Source organism: Brassica napus, chromosome A3 (assembly GCF_020379485.1).
Source record: "Brassica napus cultivar Da-Ae chromosome A3, Da-Ae, whole genome shotgun sequence".
Taxonomy (NCBI): domain Eukaryota; kingdom Viridiplantae; phylum Streptophyta; class Magnoliopsida; order Brassicales; family Brassicaceae; genus Brassica; species Brassica napus.
This window is the reverse complement of record NC_063436.1, coordinates 9,697,362-9,719,907: the sequence shown is the minus strand read 5'-3', so window position 1 is coordinate 9,719,907 and position 22,546 is coordinate 9,697,362. Positions and strand designations below refer to the sequence as shown.

The window sequence follows — 22,546 nt, the reverse complement described above, 5'->3', positions numbered from 1 at the left end:
AGGGTTGAAATATTCTAATTTCATATTTGATTTTACTCTATTTTGAAGAAAAAATAGAGTTTTACATTGGAGATGCTTTTAGGTCTTCTGTCAAATTGTCCGTGCAATTAGAAACACAATTTTCTTTTAAACTAAAAAAATTATGTCCCGAAAAATGTGATGTAATTTATGGTATAAATGGCTCATTCTCTTTTTCTAATTTACTCAGAAATAATAGGGAACTTATATATGGTTTTTACTCTCTATTTTCTTAATTCTCACCATGAAAGTTTGATTATAAAACTAATCGGGATGATTGGTGGGACTGTGTTATCTTTAACTGTAATTTTTATTTAGTTTTTAAAATTATGAGTTTTACTAATTTTAAAAATAAAAATAAAATAGCTTTGTTTACTAATATTTTACTTTTTATACATTATAATTCTCAAAATATTTTACTTTTTTCATTTTTTGACAAAAGTTTTCTGTTTTTATTTTATTTTTATAATTACAATATATATTAAAAAAATTACTGACTAAATCCTACATCAACTTTTACAATTACAGTATTATCCACATTGAAACTTTAACTTTAATATGTTCATATTTCAATTAAATAAAATAAAATAAAAAATTAAAGAAATCGATATGGATGTTGAAAAAAATGGTGTAAGCATATTTTAATAGATATTATTGGATTTAGTACAACAAATTTTTTGGTAATAATTCAAATTTTATCCACGAAAACAAATGATACATCGATGTTCAAAAAAAAAATGATGTAAGGATATTTATAATAGGTATTATTCGATTTCATACAATAAACAGCACTGTTTAAGCTAATATCACGTGGAGAAGGGCATGTGCGACTTATGATTAAATGCAAAGTCAAATAACAACCCTTTTGACAGTACTCTAGTTTGCACGACACCACTTTTTCTATATCTAGTTGCGCCCGTTAAAATTTGGAAAGAACTTAGACAAAAAAGTGTGTCAATTTATATAATAATCGTAAACTGACGTAATTTTTTTTGTGTTTTTTAACCTGGGGGTATCTAACCGAGTCCCAACTAACAACGAGTTGTTATTTGAAAAATCAGTATGCCACATGCATTTCTTACGCACTATTTGGTGTCATAATTTTTTTCTTTTGAGAAAGGGCATTATTTGGTGTCATAGTTCATTCCAAAAATTATTCGAACTGTTAAGAATACATCTTTTTTTTTTGAACAACGTGTTAAGAATACTTCAAAGTTCAACTTACTTAGTAAATAAAAAAGTATCATACTATAGCAAATTATTGTATAAATGATTTGTTATAATTATCTCTTGGTATTTACTCCTAAACAAAGATTCTTTATAACTGCGTACGTACTTTAGTAAACATGCATATGGATATATTTTATTCATAAGTACTCCTATTTATTTTGTGGTCAAACTACATAATAGCGCATTTCAACAAATTCGATTCAAATGGTTTACATTAATTTTATTTTTATTTTTATTTTTTTGGGCAAAACTGCCAGTCTTGTCTTAATTAATTCAAAAATAAATTACACATACGTGTGACTTGTAGACACCACAATTTTTGCAAGCTACATAATCTGTTATCATAAATCATTCTTTACAGATCTGTATAAGAATTACAGTAATTGTCCGTACATTTTCATTAACTATATATTTTTCTTTTTCAAAAACTAAAATGATTTCTCTGGTATGTTCCATCTCCCTGACCAGTTTGTGTAACATGAATGTCTCTCTCCAATGAACCTTCGCGCAGACATAAACAGCTCACTTCCGTCATTATTATTTATATTTTAAAACATTAAAAAAAAAACAAGAACTGCATTCATTAACATGTTCACTCAATCACCTCCCTCAGATCGATTCTTTCCTCAACCTTCATCAACTCAAACCTCAAAACATGTCCAGCTTCCTCATCTTCTTCCTCTTCGTCATCACCACTTCATTACTCATCACCGTCCATGGCTACGGCTCGACAGGAACCATCGCCGCAGCTTTCGGTTCAAACGGGTTCTTCTGCGCCATCGACGCAAGCGGGAAGCAAGAAGTCATCTGCTGGGACAGAGGCAACACAAACCACTCTCCCGGAGAAATCTCCGGTTACTCACCTCCGGCGATGTCTTCTCTCTCCGGCGGCGAAGGCTTCCTCTGCGCCATCACCTCCAACACCTCGCGTGCCTTCTGCTGGAACCTTCAAGATCCTTCTCAAAACCTCGTCCCGAAAGCTTTTCAGTACAACTCTTACTCGAGTATCGCGTCCGGTAACAACCATGTCTGCGCTATAAGTGGGTTGTACTACTCAGGTCCTGACTACGGTCCTGTCCATTGCTGGGAGTATACGGACACATCTGGTGTTCTTTGGAACTCGTCTTTTCATAATCCTTACATAGACACTCTCATGTTTCGTAAGATCGTGTCTGGAGATGGGTTCACTTGTGGTGTTACTAAAGATGGAGAGTTGGTCTGTTGGGGACCAAAGTCAAACGGTTTGGGTCTCTCCGACAAGGGAGAAGGGTTCGAGGTTTTAGCTTCCGGGAGAAACTCGGTTTGTGGGGTCTCTAAAGAGTCAGGTCAGCTTCAATGCTTTGGAGATGAAACGGAGTTTGGAGAAGTACCAAACCGGATCCGGTTTATTTCTCTTTCAGCTGGTGCTGATCATTACTGTGGTATCAGAGAGGATGATCACGGGGTTGCGTGTTGGGGAAGAAACGTGAATTCATCCTCTTCAGCTCCTAATACTTCAGGTTTCGTAGCGATCTCGTCTTCAGATTCAACGACGTGTGGCGTTAGAGAGCTGGATCTGGTTCTTGATTGCTGGAGAGTTCATGATTCCACTAAACCGGATTATAGTCCTCCTCTGGAGCTATGCAGCCCCGGGGTGTGTTCCCCTCGTGGTAACTGTGGCGATGGATGGTTTGCTTTCAACGCAAGTATCTTGAAAGAGTCAGAACTCACTAGCTTGTGTTCCTTTCATGACCTAAACATATGTTTACGCTGCGGGGTTGATTGCTTGGAAGGCTACTTCCCTTCGAGTGGCTGTAACCCTAACGCGGACAGGGTCTGCACTCCTTGTTCGTTGTGTCAGAACAGTTCTTGCTACGGTGTGTGCAAGATCCCTGCCGAGAAATCGCGTAAGCACGAGCAGAGAGAGGTGAGGAGGCTTGTGATCATCATTGGATGCTCTGTCTTGGGGTTCTTGGTTATGTTGGTTGGTCTATCTTTCATTCCGAGGATGACTAAAGGCAGTAAAAGAGATGATGAAGAGAGGAGTAAGATGACTTGTTGCTTTTGTTTCGACAAGAACTCTGTCGAAGCTGATCCTGATCCTGTTCCTCAGACGGGGCTTCTCCCGAGCGCTGTCTCCCTAGGGGAGACAAAGATCTTCCGTCTCTCGGAGCTGAAGGACGCGACTCACGGGTTTAAAGAGTTTAACGAGCTGGGGAGAGGTAGCTTCGGGTTTGTCTACAAAGCTGTTTTGTCTGATGGGGTTCAAGTCGCGGTCAAAAGAGCCAACGCTGCGACCATTATTCATTCCAACAACCGAGGCTTCGAGTCCGAGTTAGAGGTTCTTTGCAAGATCAGACATAACAACATTGTAAATCTTTTGGGATACTGCTCGGAGATGGGTGAAAGGCTTTTGGTTTACGAGTACATGCCGCACGGTACGCTCCATGATCATCTCCATGGAGATCTTTCTCAGCTGGACTGGAGCATGAGGTTGAAGATTATGTTGCAAGCTGCAAGAGGGCTTGATTACTTACACAACGAGGTGGATCCTCCGGTGATTCATAGAGATGTGAAGACGTCTAACATCTTGTTGGACGGCGAAATGTGTGCAAGAATTGCTGATTTTGGATTGGTTAGCTCGAGTGAAAGAGACTCAAGCAAGAGTGATAGAGAAGGTGATGTTTATGACTTTGGTATTGTTCTTCTTGAGATGCTAAGCGGGCGGAAAGCTAACGATAGAGAGTCTGATCCTCCCGGGGTTGCGGAATGGGCTGTTCCTTTGATCAGGAAAGGTAAAGCTGCCGCGATTATCGATAGGAACATTGGTTTGCCTAGAAATGTTGAGCCGTTGCTTAAGTTGGCTGAGTTGGCTGAGCTTGCTGTGAGGGAGAATCCTAACGAGAGGCCAAGTATGAGAAATCTATTGAGCTTTCTTGATCTTATTGTCAAGACTGGACTCACCTTTTAATTTGAAGAAGCGTTACAAAATGTGAATTATATTATCAGCCTTGTTTTCTTATGCTTTTGTTACAAAATTGTACAATCATTGGTTAATTAAAGTAATAAACTGACAGATTTCTTTGTCAAAATGTATCAGAAAGTGATCTTAGTAGTGTAATCATTCAGTTGTAGGCTATGGTCAAGATCTCTTCCATTTTTATCATCAACATATAAACATAGTCTGAGCTATGGAGGTAAATGTAATTAGTTGCTGGCTATGGTCTATGCTTGCAGGTTTTCTCCCGTCCTGTTTTGGATTCTCATTGGCTCTATTTTTTGCCTTTCTCGGTCATATGAGATTGGTTTTACCCGCTTTAGATCACATTCATTCCTTGTCTGTTTGGAAGGTCTTGTTAAAAGAGTGTGAAACTTGTTAAAATTCTGTTTTTCTGAATAATGAAAATAGAGCATACAAGATTTGAAAGGTAAGCTTCATATCACAACAGAGTGTTGGTAGTGTATTGGTTCTCATGTGTCTCGGATTCAAACCACTTTTGGTAAGAAGTGGTATTTTAAAAATTAGAATTTCAAATAGCTGACTTCGGGACTATAGCATTTATGGATCTACGAAAGATTATGGATCTAAAGTTCAGAACTTCTACAGTAGTAACAAAACTTCATATCACGAGAAGAGCAACCAGATTCCATAGTTTTGCCAGTTTTTTTATGTCTCTTTTAAAGGATCTCAAAAGAAAAGAAAAACGTGTAGGTATGATTTGTGGCTTATGGAAACTATGAGATTATCATTTTAATATAAATCACTTTAAATTTTACATTGAATATTTTATTTTATTGAATTATACATTACTCTGCTAAAGACGGGTCTATTTTTCATTTGTAAATGTTAAAAAAGAAATATTAACGTTACTGAAAAAGTTGCTATCCATATTGTTCAGATCAAAATATACTATCATGTATATTGTCTACTCAAACTAAAGTAGTATTCTTTCCAGTTTCCATTATATTGAAACCTCTGGAAAACGCCCACTGTAAATAGACGGGTTACTCACACGACATGACATGATACAGTACACCTGAACTGGCAAAGAGTATCTCCAATTTTTCAAAATAAAGTTTTTTTTCAAAACAAAACTTTAAACTAAATTTTTTTTTTTTTGAAAAAAGGCTCAACTTTAAACTAAATTTCAATTTTTTTATATTTTATACTATAATTTTTATATTTATCATAATTAATTTAAATTCATAAAATTTTATAAATAATTAGCACATATATAAAAATACTACATCAATATTAATTAATAAAAAGTTGCACTAAAATTTAAATTATGAGTAATATACCACATTAATTTGTAAAAATATTTTCGTAATACTCTCATATATGATAAGTTAGTACATTTGTTAAGTTTCTTTTGTAATATTGTTGTTGTATGAATCTAGTTTTAAAATATTTTAAATCTTATTTTAAGGTTTTTATAATTTTATGTGTAAAACTTAAATTTATGAAAACATATTTGAAATATTTATGAAATATAAAAAAAATTAAGGATTAAAATGATTAACAACCAAATATTTAAGAATCATAAATGTAATATGCAATTGTAAAGATAAAATGCAAATAAAAATATTGAAATTATATTTTTGAAAACAGAAAAAATCATATTTGAAGTTATGGAATGTTTTTGGAGATGCTCTAAACATATAAGGTTGAATTTATAATTCATTGAATATTGTGAGTTTACTATTTCACTTTAGGTCAAACATTCATAGATAATTAAAAACATCTCCAACAATAGGGTCCAAACTTATTTATTTTGAATCGAAACATATCCAAAGTGAACAATCAACCCAAATTTTCTGTGAAGATGGTCCGGAAATTCTTTGGACTCGGACCAGACCACACTAGCCCAACTGCCCAACTGACATCTTTACATATATGATTTAAATATACAATTGAGTTAATAACCACAAAGAGGCAGCAACTGTCTCATATGTAAAAAAACACATATCACATCACACAGATCGATAATAGTCTAGTATTCGAATTAAACTTTTGTCAAAATGATGAGCGTGGCCCTCGGTTGTTGAAATTTTTGCTGACCTACTTTGACTGAATAGAAAAATAGATTGATCATTCACTAATGTCCAATCGCAAGGTGTATAGGGGGGACTAGTGTGGTCCATCTCTTACACTATTATTTTAACACACATTTTCTTTAGTGATTAGTGATTACATATACATGTTGATCATTTTGATCAAAAAAAAAATACATTTTTTTTTTGCTAACCGAGTATCCTGGCCCCACCGAGGTGGTCCAGACTAGAGACCGAAGTGAGCAAGGACGCTGCCAGGGCGTCACCATGTGGCTCACCGTGTAACGGTCTTCGGTCTCGGATGCTGCAGCCCATATGTAAATTCCGCAGTGGCCAAGGCTCGAACCCAGGGGCGGGCACTCCAGCTGGAGCTCCTATACCACTGGACCAAAGCAACTTGGTTAAAAAAAAAAATACATGTTGATCCTTAAACAAAAGATTATTCCAAAAGCAAAAAAACAAACTTTATTTATTTATAGATTTTCCTTTCATTATTAACCTACAAACCATGATTTTATAGTCTCTACATCACTTCTTATATAAAAAATATAAAGTAAATAGATGTTCAGTGAAGTGATGTACTACAAGTTTACATAACCAATATTTTGACTAAATGGCAAAATCAAATAATTGAGACTATAAACAGTATAATTGGTATATATAACTTTGAGTTATAGTTGAAATATTTCCTCTGCACTTCTAAGAACAAATAGTTCATGTTTGTATATAATACATTGCGATATTAAAAAAATCTTATTAAGTTAAGAATACCAAAAAATAAGTTACACATTGTCATATGTGTTTGTTTCAAATAGTCTCATGCGTGGTTAAGAGGATGCTTGGAATAATTGCAGGCATATCAAATATTTCCTAGGGTTTCACCGAGCGTTTAATAGTATAATTTCAAAATGTAAGATTTATATATTATTTTTTCTAGATATAATATCATGCAAATTTAGTTAGTGAAAGAAATAATAGTGGTTTGGATATAGAACCAGACAAACAAAATGAATTAAATAAGCCCTCTTAATGTTTGTATCACTCATTGAAGTTCTCTTACATATCCTTTTAACGTACTTATGCAATAAGATCATTAAAAGATCAAAACTTCATAATGAGTATTAATTTTGCCCAAAAACAATTAACGACGGGTATGTGATGAATTGTCGTCAATATATTTACATATAGTGTAAATATATATTAACGGCTAGACTTTGGTATTGTGTACAGCAGACATATGACTAATTGTATCCTTTTGCTTTCATATGTTTATGTAAATTCAGCACTTCGTGAAAAAAATATGTTAAATGACTATTTAACTTTGTTTCAATAGCGTTACTAGTTTGAATGATTCGTTTTATCATTGTTCTTACATAAATATATACAAGTTCAGTTGATTTAAGGAAATTAACCTAAACAAAGTAAATATACACAAAAACAGCAAATCTATTTTGTTAATCAAAAATCTTGAATTCTTGAACTTCAATTATTTATAACATCTACCTTAACCAGTCTATATTTGTTACAAAACTACAATACATGGAAATTTTCATTGTGACATAAACAAACCAAATGCAATCCTTTTGCTTTTATGTTTATGAAAATTCAGCACTTCATGAAAAAAAATATGTTAAAGGACTATTTAACTTTGTTTCAATAGTGTTACCAGCTTGAATGATTAGTTTTATCACTGTTCTAACATAAATATATACAATTTCAGTTTATCTAAAGAATTTCACCTAATCAAAGCAAATATACACAAAAATAGCAACTCTATTTTGTTAAACAAAACTCTTGAATTCTTGAACTTCAGTTATTTATAACATCTACCTTAATCACTATTTTTGTGACAAAATTACAATACGTGGAAATTTTCATTGTGACATAGACAAACCAAATGCAATCATTGCAACACCTCACGGAAACGGGTCAGAAATGTGTTATGCAACTTCGTGCATGTGTAGATAATTGTTAGATTAAAACTACAATTCAATAAATACAACAAATAAGCTATAATTAAGGGTAGGTCACAAGTACATATACAAATAAATTTATATAATCGATATGATTGATACGATACAAGAATATGAACCGTACGGGGATATATTAGCTATCGATATTATTAACAATTCTTTTTATAAGCAAATGAGCTATATATTGATGTTATCACAGAAGAAATTCTCGTAAAAAGTGCTGTGACTTGACAAACATTTGTACTGGAAAATACGAATCGAAAGACCTCACCAAAATATCTGTCAGTGGAATATTTCGAGACCACAAGAAGAAGCATAGGTGGTAGCTAGACGGTTTAGTGAGGTACCTTCTAATCTTTTTCACATGATTGGGTGGAGTAATTAACATAGATTCCTACAAAACAAGCTCAACAAATTAGTACCATAACGTAATTAGAAAATATATATATGATGAGATTATGCTTGGCTCCTCATACGCCATCCACGGAGGTCGCCGAGGATCGATGAACTTAGTGTATGGCATACAGGGAGCCAGGCATATATACAAATATATCATATTTCAACATAAATATGCATATATGTCATGATGCCTATACATGTTATTATGTATTGAAACTAATTGCCCAAAACGGATTTCTTATTCTATTTTTAAGTGAAGCTATATCTAGCTAGATCTCCACCTGGACATGCATGAACAGATATAAACAGCAAATATGGAGGACTATAGAAACAATCTAAAGCATGAATTGTAATTTGCATGTAAGAAAATGAGATTGAGGAGATCTTTTGTTTTCTCTCTTTCCTCAGGAAGAATTGAGGTTATTGTTCTTGAAACCCTAAATGACGATTTCTTGAAAATACAAAAGGGAAGATGAGAATCAACAAACAAAATATGAGGGTCTAGATTGAGGATCCAGAGAGAGAGAAAAGGGAGATATGGAAGGTGACTGTGAGAGGAGGAGAAATGGTTTATATAAACAATTATGAGATGAGAGAGATTCAGATGTATATATGTATTATGTAGACAAGAGGCAAACATATTAAAGGAGAGATGTTTGGGTCAAAAAGATAAAAATAACACATGAAAATGAAAAAAGAAAGACCCACAAGAAACCCTAAGGAAAGGGCAAGAAAGAAGGGATGAAGGCAAATTGCTAAAGTTAGGGCATAAATAATTATTTTTGGTTAATTTGTTTAGTCTTTTGAGAGTGAAACAAGGATTACTTGTGGGTCTGCTTTTGCATCTCATCATCTCACACCACCTCACTAAATATAGACATCCATGATGACATCCATACACATCAACATCCAGATCACACATGCATGAGCACGAGAGATGGCATCATGGTGGTGGGTCGATTAAGTGAGAAGGACGTAAATTTCGCAGGACATAATTAAAGGGAGGGATAAAAGTATTAGAACCCTAAAAGAGGAGAGAGTGTGTTTGAAATCTCCTTTTCTGAGTCGGGTGGTCTTAAAAAGCTAAAGGTTGCTTTTCTCTTCTCTGAAGCTCATTTTGTCTGCAAGTGCTTGGATACACATGGATTCCTCTATCTCTTCCACCTTATTCCACATTCCAATTTTTATTATTATCATTTAAATTCCGAATATATTCATTTTGTTATCTTCTTTCATATATATTGATTATATTCACATATATTTTCTTACAAATAAAGGGCTATTATTAACCGGAAAATATGGTACACCTCATATCTATTGTCCACTGTAATAATGCAACAACAAACCATGAAAAGAAAGGGCACGATCGACCCATATAATCTTGCAGCTAATTAATATTTTTCATAATATAGTAACTACTATATAGTGAGAGGACATTGCCTTTAAGAAAGTATATAGAGAAGTGAATGAATTGTTTAAGCTTTATACTGAGATTCTCTCTTTGACTCTTCTGTTTAGTTAAGGAACAATTCATAGTGTTTACTACCTACTCCTTGCTGTACCTTTGTCTACCCACCAATTATCGCATGGCTTTATAAATATATGCATGCGCAAACACCCGTATTATATAATATATGTTGTGTGTTAAAATAAAAAAAAATATGTGTTTTTTTTTGAGAAAAGTAAAATAATATGTTGCATATTTGTCAAGTGTATCTATGTGCGAACTGAGTGTACGTATATATATTCGTTCACACGTATCTATGAAATTAATAATGGTAAATTTGTGGACCATCGACGGTGTATTTTGTGAATCTATTTTCTAAAAAAACATTTGCTTTAGCAAATAAGTTACTTTTCTTACTGAAACAAATAAGTTACATTCCAACAAAAAAGAAGTTGCATTCATATTAAGTCAGGTACCAGTGTGTGTATACATCATTATAATATCTTGGGAATTATATTAGATTTTAATACGCTGCAATAACATTTTTCACAAACACAAGAGTCTGAAAAGTGTAAGGAGGGTTGTGAAATTAATGTGTCCATCGCCTCCAATGTTAAATTCTAGTATACGTGAACTCCCGACCATCTCACTGTTGTATTTGATTAATGCCAATCAATATGAGGTGAGTTCGTTAAAAATGTAAATGACTTAGATGTAAAAGCACAGAAATCAAGTAACAAATTCATCCATTTGATTAAAAATTTCATGAAAGATGAGATATAGCCATGAATGGATATCAGACCAGATCAGAAACTAAAAATCTTGAGATATTGTTACTTTCTGAAGATTATAGCAGTGAAGTTCCATTCTATATGAAAACCCTTTATCAAAAAAAAGTTCCAATCTATAAAAACCCCGATTTGTGTGGATATTTTATATGTTTATCTATGCATGTATAAAAATATTCCATCATACAGAATAGGAAGGCGATCAACATTGAAACCATATGTCCACATTTGCAAGTATAGAGATTATGCTAGAAGATGATTGTATGTTGGAACAAAACATCAGTTTTAAACTTCTTTAGTTAGTTTGTTTGTACCAGCAAATAACCTGCCTTGAATAGTCTAAGCCAAGAGATACAAGCCTGGGAGATGGTGAGTCTATAACGGTCAGATCACTTGCATAAAATATAAGTTATTCATCTCCAGATTAAAAGCAAAAGTATATGCAATGGTTGAAATTCGTTTTTACGACCCTACTAGCTCAGGCTTTATTGTTTAATTTTGACCCGTTTGACCTATTTCATTGTTAGGCCATGGCCATTGTTTTGGTCGGCATGACTAATTAAATATCCAATTAGTGTTTTAACTTACTAGTTACTGACTTACTGGTAGCCTCCTTTTTAAGTTTTTTTGCCGCCATTACTTTCTTTTCAAGAATCAATACTTATTTCTGACATTTGTTTGTTATCATATACAAATATATAATTTTAAACCGAGTAATCCAAAACACACAAGAAATAATACTTTTGTCAATTTGAATGAAGTTTGGATTAAGTTTGCAAAATGTTTTTTAGCTACTATGACTAGTGATATATATATACAAATATATAATTTTAAACCGAATAATCCAAAACACACAAGAAATAATATTTTTGTCAATTTGAATGAAGTTTGGATTAAGTTTGCAAAATGTTTTTTAGCCACTATGACTAGTGATATATATATAAGATAATCTGATTAATCTAGTATAAACATAAATAATATTTTCAAATTATAATTAATTATTTTAGTTATTTTAGATATAAGTATAACACTAATAACTCGGATACATAATTATATTTTAGATACCTATTTGATTTTGTAATTTAGTTTGACTTTTTTTTTTAACTTAAATATGTTTTACAGTTAATAATTCTGCATACCTTAGAGTATTTTGAGTGGTACTCTATTTTTCAATATATAATAGAGTAAAAATAAATTTATTTTATAAATATAGTAATTTATTTATTTAGTTTGCCACTTTATTTTTTATTTAAAATAGAGTACCACCTGATTATAACTCAATTCTATTAGAACATTTCTAACGTATTCCTCTATTTTCATCTCTAAAATATATGTTTTAGAGTTGTATTTCTCTCCAATGTATTCTTCTATTTTTACTTCTAAAAATGAATATTCTCAAAATATTTTATTTAATATTTTTTAAAATATATTTTTATTTATGAAAGTTGATAATTAACCCTATGTACTTCTAACTTTTACAATTTTCATAAAAATAATGACTTTGTTTAAAGTTGGATCCTAAAAAGGGTTCTGAATAACAAGATATTGTTATTTTAACTGATTTTGTTTAACTAATTAAATTTAAATGTAAATTAAACGAGTGAGCTAATTATATCTTGACAAGTGGAAGAACAAGTTTCAATGGATTGTTTATAAGTCTTAAATTAAGGATTTTTTCAGGTTTTTATTTTTTCTTTAATTACTACATATATTCATTATGAACCCTAAGTTGGACCTGCTCTATGATTTTTTTATAAAGGCGGAGGATTATCTTATTATATAGAAATTTGAGGACCTTCTCGTAGTTTATAAAAAAAAAAATTCACAAATTATTCTTATTTATTTATTTTTAGTTGAATCTGACAAAACGATTACAATCCAAACGTGCGAGGTAAGAGGCAGGCACGTGCGAACAATGACCTCACACAGCATTTGGGGGAATACCATCATTGTCTTCTTCTTCCTCCTCAAAGCCAAAAACTTTTGTCTGCACTTAGCCGTGAGCGCAGAGGCAAATTTTGCTTTTTTCTTCCCTTTTATCAGATGATAGGAGGCAGGAACACATCAGAAGATTCCAATTCCTTATCTCCGCTGAAAATCAATCACCGATTCGCCTCTTTTCTCTCTGCTCCGTCGTCCTCCAGAGTTTCCTGTAAGCTCCTTTTTTCCTTTATACGTTTTGAATCCTCTTCCATCTGGGTAGTCTTGTTGAATTCAATTCGTATCGAGACCTAGCTTGTGAAATTGGGGGTTTTCTCTGTCAGTCTCTAATTGGAGATTTGATGATTCTTTTGGAGCAAAGTTTGAACCTTTCTGTAATTTAAGTTCCTTTGGTGAAGAATGGTTGTGTGGATGAGACGATTTGATCATTGAGCTTTGATGATTCTTTTGGATAAATTTTGACCTTTTTTTTGTAATTTATGTTCGTTTGGTGAAGGAGCATAAGTTGTAGAGATGATGGTTCGTGTATTCAAAGTGAATAAGAGACATGTTTGTGTGTGTTTGGCATCATTAGTCTGCAACACAAAACGAGAGGCTGAGTAGTCATCGTTTAATAGCTGTTTAAGCCTCTGTTTTGTCAACCTCATCTTCTCTTGGATTGCTTATGAATCTTACCTTGCATCAGTTTCTTTTTAACCGTATAAAAGTACTTCTTTTAGGCAATAGTGATATTATTCGGATCTCTTCTCTTGCTTTGATGTATCATTGTTACTGTTGAGTTTAGAGACCCTAAAGTGTTTGGAGTTTTGATTTTTGTTGTTGACAGAATGCATGAGTTCTCTACTGTTGATGGTTTTGCGGAGATAAACGAGAGCTTAGCCGAGATGATTAAGTACATCGCCAACGAACCCTCAGTGGGTCTTTACTACATCCAGCAGCACGTCCGCAACGCAGCACCCAATGTCCTTAACCTCAACGCCCAAGTCTTGGACAAGTCTCGTGAAACTGCTCTCCATACTGAAGACTCGGAAGATTCTATAGCCATGGTGAAATCAATGAAAGACTGTGGCTCGCCTATAGCTGATGGGATGATAGGAGACATCAAGAACTCCTTAGCGATAATGTCCTCGAAACAACCGAGGAGAGGGCTCATCCTCAACGCCGGGAGCCCTTGGAGCAGCAGATCCAGCAGCAGTATAGCAACGCAAACAACAACAATGCATGGTTCTGATTATAGCCAGGAAGGCAGCAGCTATTTCACATCGGTGTTTAAGTCAGCTAAGGAGAAAGCAAGCAACATCAAATGGCCACAGCTTGACTTCAAAGAACAGAAGGTGGAGAGTAGCCCCAATGTGGAAACGAATGAGTTAGAAGAAAAAGAAGACAAAAAAGTCTTAAGTAAAGGTGAGCATATGGTGGAGAAGACAAAGTTCGAGGAGTTCAAGGCTGGTAAAGAAGCGAGTCTTAAGGCATGGCTTGGAGATATGGATGAGGATGCTGATGTTAATGGACGTGCTGCTGAGAGGATTTAGAGTTTTCTGTTGATGGTGTTGGGAGCAGGGCGGCTCCACTGAAGAAGCAGAGCTCTTATTATGTGTGTAATTCATAACATTACCTTAAATAGCATATGTTATACTACCTTTTATTACTAAGGACAGTTTCGTCATTTACAATTATGTCTCGACGACATGTACATAGAAGTGTTTGGTTTCGTGACATGTAAACACGCCATTGGTTACAAGTTACAACACTCAAAGAGCACCCATCACCAAATTCTCACCTTTATCGCCACGCCAACTCCATCTTCTTCGTCAAAAGCGAAGCTTTTTCTATTTTCCTTGATGGGTTTCATCTCCTGCACCTCATTTCCGACGATTAATTCAAGAATTCCATCGACCCGTTTCACAAAGCAATCGACTTTACCATCTTTGTGTACACCAAAGTTTGCTTTTAGACGCGAGGATAAGCCCAGTTTCTTATTGTCACTGTCATCAACGTCTTCGATTATGGCGAGTCCTATTCAAGCATCTTCTTCCTCCTCCACTATTGGTATCGTTACTCAGTTACTCTCTGCTTCTTCCACGTCTATTCCATGGCTATAAGGATTAGTTAACCTCCTCGTTGACTTTTGAGATAATCCCAAGTTAAAAAATATATATAAAAAAATTGGATGCTTAGTGGACTGTTTGTTTATCTCTGAGTAGAGTTAATTAATAGAGATTAGTATTTTGTGATTATATGGATGAGAGAAGCTAAGAGTTTGGTACATCAAGATGTTGTGATTCCGTTTCTCCAGTTACTAACCATTTTAATATGTATGAAGGTGAGACCAGTGATGGCTTGAAGGTCCAGTCTCATGTTTCAATTGGGGCGAACGATTTACTGATTGTTGGACCAGGTGTTCTTGGACGCTTAGTTGCTGAAAAGTGGAGAGAGGTACACTTTCTTTGTTATTTTAGTTTACTACATTAGTAACATCACTGTTTTGGTCTATGTAATGGTCTAGAATTTGGTAGTTGCACAAATGGTGTTTCTTGTTCGAACAAATAAAAACCTTTTTTATGTTCTGTAAGTCCCCTGTTCTTAAATGTCCTGAGTGTATCATTTATGTTGTGGGTTGATTTTATAAGAGTCATGTTAGTAGTAAGAGATGTGTTCACAATATGGAAGTTAAAAGTTGAAGCTTTATGTGTGTTGGAGCAGGAACATCCAGATTGTCAAATATTTGGGCAGACAGTAACAACAAACCATCATGATGAGTTGGAGAAGTTGGGTATCAAACCATCTCTTAAAGAAACCGAGTTTGATGGCAACTTCTCCTATGTGATCTTTTGTGCCCCTCCCTCACAAAGCCCAGATTACGCCGCTGAGCTCAGGTAAACTTACAACAAAATCACTTGTTTCAACAGCTGGTGCGTTAAGTTCTGCTACTGAATGCAATAATAGGGGTCTTGCGTGCTGTTAACTTTATTAGCTATGGAAGAAGATGAAGTTTAATGGCTCCTCTTATTAGACAGAGAAGTAATCTTCTTTGCTTGTGTTTATAATCAGGATGGCAGCATCAAAGTGGAACGGCGAAGGATCATTCTTATTCACATCTAGCTCTGCACCTTATGATTGCTTTGATAATGGAGAATGCAATGAGGTTCAGTATTCTGTTTCACTAAACATAGTTTAGTCAGAGAGTCTCTGAATCATTTGATATATGTATGAACATATAGTATTCAATCATTTCTGAAGTGGATTCTCTTCACTGCAGGATTCTCCAGTAGTTCCACTTGGAAAGAGCCCAAGAACCGATGTGCTTTTGAGAGCTGAACAAGTAGTGCTGGAAAGTGGAGGGACCGTCCTTAGACTAGCAGGGCTTTACATATCCTTTTGGTATTTTATACATTGAAAGCTGAATCAGAAAATGATGAAAGGCTTTTTCTGGTCTCTAGAGCATTATGTTTCTCCTGAACTTTTTATACACAGAGACAAGAGGTGCACATACTTACTGGTTGAGTAAGGAGACAGTTGATGCTCGTCCTGATCATATCTTGAATCTCATACACTACGAGGTAGATTTGTCATATAGCTCACAAGGACCAAGGGACTTCTTATGAAGTTCTGTTATGTGTTACTGAACAGGATGCAGCATCGTTGTCAGTTGCAATCATGAAGAAAAAACCTGGTGGTCGGATTTTTGTGGGTTGCGACAACCATCCTTTGTCAAGGTAGCAACTGCCTCCTTTCTGAGTTTGAGATATTTTCAAATACATGTTTAACATCGCGCATTCTTCTCAGGCAAGAGGTGATGGACCTGATGGATCAAAGCGGAAAATATGATAAGAAGTTCAAAGGTTTCACGAGTGAGTTTCTTGGCATGTTGGTTGAAAGCCTTAAGTTTCATAGAGTCTGACAACTTTTTGCTTTTTGTAGGCACCAGCGGTCCTTTAGGGAAGAAGTTGAACAACTCACGGACCCGAGAGGAAATAGGATGGGAGCCGAAGTATCCAAGCTTTGCTCAATTTCTTGGAGTATCCAAATAACATTATAATCTGGTCGAGATTATGAAGGAATATAAGAGAGCAAGAATGCTAGAAAAGTGCTTTAGAGAGTACCTCTAGAAGTACAGTATCCACAAATGTGAAGCATTTTCTATGTTTGGTTCAAACTTATATGTATACTCCGAGATATCATCAAACTGCATCTTCTACTTGTGAACAAACGCGAATCAAATTCAAATAAATCAAGAAAATTTATAGATAAACTCAACTAATACAAATGTTCCTTTTAGGATTTGTATACTAATTATATGAATGAATAATTCACAACATAATTTAAAATGGCAAATGTTCTCATATTCGGTGCACTAAGATTTAAGTCACTTCTCGAATCAACATTATGTGTTTGCGTATTCAACGAGATCGTTGTTAAGTTGATCACATCTGGCCTCGTATTCTTGTTTGTTTACCACTGGTATTATTCCATGCATCACCGAAAATGAAGTATCTTCTGATTAAAAGGAAAGGGGTTCTCGATTGCAAGTTTGCAACTCATAACTCATAAGATTAACTTAATATAATTTACTTAATAACTGTTTAAGACTAATGCTTAGCTTTAGTCTAAACGTTAAGCCTATGTCTTGTTCAGTACCAAATTTAAAAATAAAACAAAGAAATAGCCCAAACAAGAAAGGCTTCAGGAGATATTCCTAACAACACATATCTATGCCTCCAACTCACACACATGACTTGTTGCTCATAAAATTAATGAAAATACTTTCTCGAGTGCTTAAGTTCGGTCATATATGCTATCTAAAACACAGAAAAATTGTTATACATAAATCATTACATTAATTTTTTTGATGCCCTTAATCTTTTATATAAAATTTGACGTCTATAACTGATAATCTTTAATCTAAAGATCAGCTCTACATTGTTGAATATAGAGAGATATATTGATTATATGTTCACAAATCCTCTCATGGTGATATGTGCAACCAAATAATCTTATCACATTTGGTTCTTGAAACCAGTTATATATGGAAGGTAGTAATAGATTACACAATTGTCATTTCTTTCTTATAATTAGCATGGTGACTGATGAGTAGAGCATCTCCAAACATAATACTCTTATAAATCAACTTGGTTATATACACGAAATTGAACAATCTAGAGATTTCTACTTAACGTGTGTGATATTTGCTAATTAATTGATGGGGATGATTTGACTCTATATCTTTATGAGCCTAACGTGAAATTCTTAGTTGGATTCTTTGAAGCCTAACAATTAGGAAAACAGCCAATGACAAACGATTAAGAGCCATGCAATAATTTTAATTAAGTGCTCCCTTATGAAACATATGTACAATAAAACAAAAACCAAGACAACTTGAGCCAAACTTTTGTGTTTAGTTTAAAAAGAGAAAGACAAGTAAATGAAAAAAGAAGACAAGAATGACTCACTCTCCTGCAATACCAATATAAAATGGGGGGTTTGCATGAAGGAACAAACATCAAAACAAACCTTAAACTAGCAAAAGAGTGAAAGAGATCAGGACGAGAGAAGTGAAGAATGGTGTTCATCAAAGTTCATCAACTTGCTTTTCTCTTTGGTCTTTTGGGTAATTAACTCCCATTATTTTTTTTTTGTTTTTTAGAAAAAAATAACATAACTAAAATCAACTATGAAAGTGACATATAATATATTCTCAATAGTATGCATATATATATATATATATATATATATATATATATATATATATATATATATATATATATATATATATATGAATTGTAACCATTTTGCTTATATGAACATATATATACACAAATGTCTCATGACTCTGGCTTTTGCTTGCAGGCAACATTGTGTCTTTTGGGGTTTTCTTGTCTCCAGTGTAAGACACGTACTTATGAATTTGTAGTATATATAATTTATCTAAAAGGTACATATAAATAATTAAATATGTATGATTATACAGGCCAACGTTCTATGGGATATACAAGAAGAAATCATCAAAAGGGTTTCAGTCGATACCATACATATGTGCACTTGCAAGTGCAACTCTTCTTCTCTTCTACGGAATAATGAAGACACATGCCTATCTCATCATTAGCATCAACACCTTTGGATGTTTCATTGAAATCTCCTACTTGTTTCTCTATATCATTTACGCACCACGAGAGGCCAGGGTTTGTAAATCATATACACGTTGGTGGACTAATGTTGATTTGCGATATTCTGTATACCTAAGTACCTAACTAATGTGGATGTACCATGGCAGATATTCACGTTGAAGTTGATATTGATATGCAACATAGGTGGACTTGGTCTCTTGATTCTTCTCGTTGATCTTTTGATTCCAAAACAACACCGAGTCTCAACCGTTGGATGGGTTTGTGCTGCTTACAGTCTCGCCGTCTTTGCTTCTCCCTTAAGCGTTATGGTGATCCATCATCACCATCTTCAAACATCTTGTCATTTATATTGTGATTTGGAAATTGAAAAACCGACGTGTAACGTGTTACATGTTTTTGTAGAGGAAGGTGATAAGGACAAAGAGTGTGGAATACATGCCGCTTCTTCTCTCCTTGTCTCTCACTCTTAACGCCGTCATGTGGTTCTTCTATGGCCTTCTTATCGAGGACAAGTTCATTGCTGTAAATATATAACTCATTATATTACATTATTTTAACATTACTATATACTAATTATACTCTATTGTTTTGTCTTCAGATGCCAAACATTCTTGGATTTTTGTTCGGTATAGCTCAGATGATACTATACATGATGTATCACGATTCGAAGAAAACGGATTTGCCAAAACTCACATCTACAGAGAATCAACCAACAAATATAACCAATCTGAACGAAGTTGCGATCGTGGCCGTTGAATTGTCTGATGCTAGGGCAGAAAACGTTGAAGGATCGGTGAGGCCTATGACTCCAAACTCAAGCACCACGGCTTAAAAGGAGAAACATAACTTGACCTTGAGTTGAGGCCTATGAAGCCTATGAAGACTCTTTATCTTACGTAGGAAAAAATAAACTTCAAATCAAAATGCTTAGTTTGTTTGAGTTGGTCTAACCAAACAGATGTTCTATCAGTTTGATCATAACTTAACCTTGATAAATTACAGTCTCTACTGAAGTATCACTTTAAATAATATTCTGTCTAATCCTAAATAATTGTTTTCTCAACATTTTGCATATATGAAAGAAGAGAATCAAATTTTGGTAAATACAACATTTGTATGATTACTATTTTCAGTAATATTAAACCAATATTAACGAAATAAATATTAGCATTTGGAACCGCTAGAAACAATATATCATTTAATTTGTGGTTGGTCTACCAATATAGTAGTACCAATATCTTACTTCATTGTCTATATACACGTGTGGATAGCTCATAGCTTGCAGGTGCCGTGGTGATCAAGAACATTATATACTAGATGATTTGTCAAAATGATGATCGCATGTTGATTGAGTTGTTGATACATTATAGTTGATGGGGCCAATCCAAACAAAGAACACAGCTGTGATCAGAAAGCATATAAACGTGTGCGCAAGTTTTGCTAAAATACATTATCAAACATGATTCTATAAAATTCTGCATCTTTTCAACAAACATAGAAAAAAGATTTCAAATCATATTAGAAAAACACATAAACCACATATGTAATATTTCATACTTTAAGATACGATTTGAAAAATAAGATTACAGATCCCAATATCACAAACTCAAGTTTTACAAAACAACAACAACAATAATGAACAAAACCGAGTTTTGTTTATTTATTCATTACATATAACCACTTTTTACCACTCTCACCCGCCAATTTTCCTGCAGTTACAACATTCAGTTAAAAAAGAGAGAGAGGATGACAATATCAATATACTTCTCTACTTATCTTACAACACTCATCTTATGGACATGATCTAACCATGGTGTCAAAGTCAAGTCACAACTTGATGATACATTAAGCTCATTGGAATTCTACTTCCCGTTTTGACCAACGCCGTTTCATATTATAAAACAAATAAAAGGTTAAAGAAAAAGCTTACAGAAAGGAAAGATCTTCCAAAGCTGGTTGTCTCCTTTGTTCCAGTCCCAAAGAACGATAGTTGTGCCATCACGAACACCACCAGATTTGCTGTCACCATGAAACGCATCAACGTTTAACCCCACATTGTTCACCATTCTTATCGTTCGATATCCGTCACCCAGATCCTTGCTCTGAGTCCACAGCACAGACTCGTCAAGCGTATCAGGATCATATCTGACTAGATTCACCTGAAAATACCATACCACCAAAGATATAAACAACATTGACAAAAGACTCTCGTCCAAGGAAAGGCCTTACGGGTTGTGTAGCTCCAACAGAATGCTTCACGGCTTCACCAGTGGCCTTGTTTACAAGAGAGAAGCAAGGATGGCCCTCTGCGTCCTTCACACGAGTGCTGTACTTCTCGTCTTTGTACCAGTGCTGCACATTGCAGTACAAAGTTAAGTCTACTGTAGGAGAGAGTAAAACAAGATTCAATCTTACAAGAGCTGAAAATGTAACAATAACATGTATTCAGACAAGGAAACAAAACAGAGGAAGCATAAAGTTTGGATCTTGGCGAAAGAGACATGTTGTAATAATGCATGAGCTTCGTCAGATGGATCAACAGAGATTCAATATTACAGGAACTAAAACTGTTACAATAACATGTTCTGTTTTGTAAAACCTCTGTTTCTAATTAACAAGATTCAATCATACAAGAACTAAACAGATACAATAACACGTTCCGACAAGGAAACAAAACAGAGGAAGCATAAAGTTTGGATCTTGGCGAAAGAGACATGCTGTAATAATAAATGATAAAATGAACTTACAATAACATGTTCGGACAATGAAACAAAACAGATAAAGCATAAAGTATGGATCTTTGTAAGAGAGAGAGAGAGAGAGATGATGTAATAATAATACCTGAGCTTCATCAGAAGGATCGGCTGGGGCGAGAATGACCTTACCGTCTCTGATCGTCAGATAATAGTTAGGCTCTGCTTTGGAATACACCTTCACCGTTTGCCTTCCGGCGAGTCCGGCGAGGTTATCAGGAAGACGGTTTTCATCATCAGGGAGGTGGTGGAAAGCAGAAGGCATGTCGGTTTGATGTGAGCTATGGTGGGACACGTGCACGACGCCGCCGGTGCTGTCTCCGTAGCTTTCCAGGGACGAATTATGCGGCGGGTAAGCTCCGAAACGGTGGTGGTCTGGTGGGTATGGTTCTTCGGAAGTGTGGTGGCTGACATGGCTCACGTGGCCGAACTGAGGCGGTGGTGCCGGAGCTTCGAAGTAAGGCGGAGGAGGAGCGTAGGCGTTGTATTGAGGTTCGGATCCGTAAGGCGACGGTACTGGCGGAGGAGGCGCGTAGGGATCGAGATGAGGCTGTGAGTGGTAAAGACCAGGGGGTGGTGGAGCATCGGCGAAGTTGTTGCGTGGCGGTGGTGGTGCGCCGAAGGATTGACGATCATCTTCGTTATCGTCGCGTTGGTGGTGATGGTGGTGGTGGTGTGAGTGGCCGAAGGGAGGATCCATTAGCGTTTGTTGGTATGGAAGAAGTTTCTTCTCGAGGATGATCACACTACAAAAAAAAGATCAATTTAAATCATTTATTTTTAATATTTGCATTAGTTATAAATGATGTAAAAGAATTTCGCATCACTTAAAAAAATG

General features: G+C 34.8%; 5 protein-coding genes and 1 long non-coding RNA gene across 7 annotated transcripts; 4 read left to right on the top strand and 2 right to left on the bottom strand.

Moving 5' to 3' along the window:
• Positions 1 to 1,038: 1,038 nt before the first annotated feature.
• On the top strand, positions 1,039 to 4,330 carry LOC106438104 (serine/threonine-protein kinase-like protein CCR2). The gene has a single exon (XM_013879162.3). It carries the CDS (start codon positions 1,904 to 1,906, stop codon positions 4,196 to 4,198), a length of 2,295 nt encoding a protein of 764 aa, XP_013734616.1. The 5' UTR covers positions 1,039 to 1,903; the 3' UTR covers positions 4,199 to 4,330.
• Positions 4,331 to 6,303: 1,973 nt separating this feature from the next.
• Positions 6,304 to 12,569, bottom strand: LOC111214042. Its single transcript, XR_007338075.1, has 2 exons — positions 8,527 to 12,569; positions 6,304 to 6,664 (listed from the first exon to the last, which is right to left on the bottom strand). It is a non-coding gene; the product is annotated as an uncharacterized LOC111214042 (long non-coding RNA).
• A 1,088-nt stretch (positions 12,570 to 13,657) lies between these two features.
• Positions 13,658 to 14,500, top strand: LOC106438106 (BLOC-1-related complex subunit 8 homolog). The gene has a single exon (XM_013879163.3). It carries the CDS (start codon positions 13,658 to 13,660, stop codon positions 14,360 to 14,362), a length of 705 nt encoding a protein of 234 aa, XP_013734617.2. The 3' UTR covers positions 14,363 to 14,500.
• Positions 14,501 to 14,518: 18 nt separating this feature from the next.
• On the top strand, positions 14,519 to 17,082 carry LOC106438105. Its single transcript, XM_022715978.2, has 9 exons — positions 14,519 to 14,879; positions 15,154 to 15,266; positions 15,534 to 15,706; positions 15,882 to 15,975; positions 16,090 to 16,200; positions 16,301 to 16,390; positions 16,461 to 16,546; positions 16,617 to 16,681; positions 16,752 to 17,082. The coding sequence occupies exons 1-9, from the start codon at positions 14,519 to 14,521 to the stop codon at positions 16,859 to 16,861; spliced, it is 1,203 nt and encodes a 400-aa protein (XP_022571699.2). The 3' UTR covers positions 16,862 to 17,082.
• A 195-nt stretch (positions 17,083 to 17,277) lies between these two features.
• On the top strand, positions 17,278 to 20,232 carry LOC106443588 (bidirectional sugar transporter SWEET9). The gene is made up of 6 exons (XM_013885137.3): positions 17,278 to 18,438; positions 18,678 to 18,714; positions 18,799 to 19,009; positions 19,102 to 19,263; positions 19,358 to 19,477; positions 19,554 to 20,232. The coding sequence occupies exons 1-6, from the start codon at positions 18,390 to 18,392 to the stop codon at positions 19,785 to 19,787; spliced, it is 813 nt and encodes a 270-aa protein (XP_013740591.2). The 5' UTR covers positions 17,278 to 18,389; the 3' UTR covers positions 19,788 to 20,232.
• A 218-nt stretch (positions 20,233 to 20,450) lies between these two features.
• On the bottom strand, positions 20,451 to 22,465 carry LOC106438107 (ricin B-like lectin EULS3). 2 transcript variants are annotated; one of them, XM_013879165.3, is made up of 4 exons: positions 21,797 to 22,464; positions 21,185 to 21,307; positions 20,886 to 21,114; positions 20,451 to 20,664 (listed from the first exon to the last, which is right to left on the bottom strand). In XM_013879165.3, coding segments are annotated over exons 1-4 (966 nt in total). In that variant the 5' UTR covers positions 22,409 to 22,464; the 3' UTR covers positions 20,451 to 20,662. The 2 variants fall into 2 exon arrangements, with proteins under 2 accessions (XP_013734619.2, XP_013734618.2); XM_013879164.3 differs by having other exon boundaries at positions 20,611 to 21,114; positions 21,797 to 22,465.
• Positions 22,466 to 22,546: the final 81 nt, after the last annotated feature.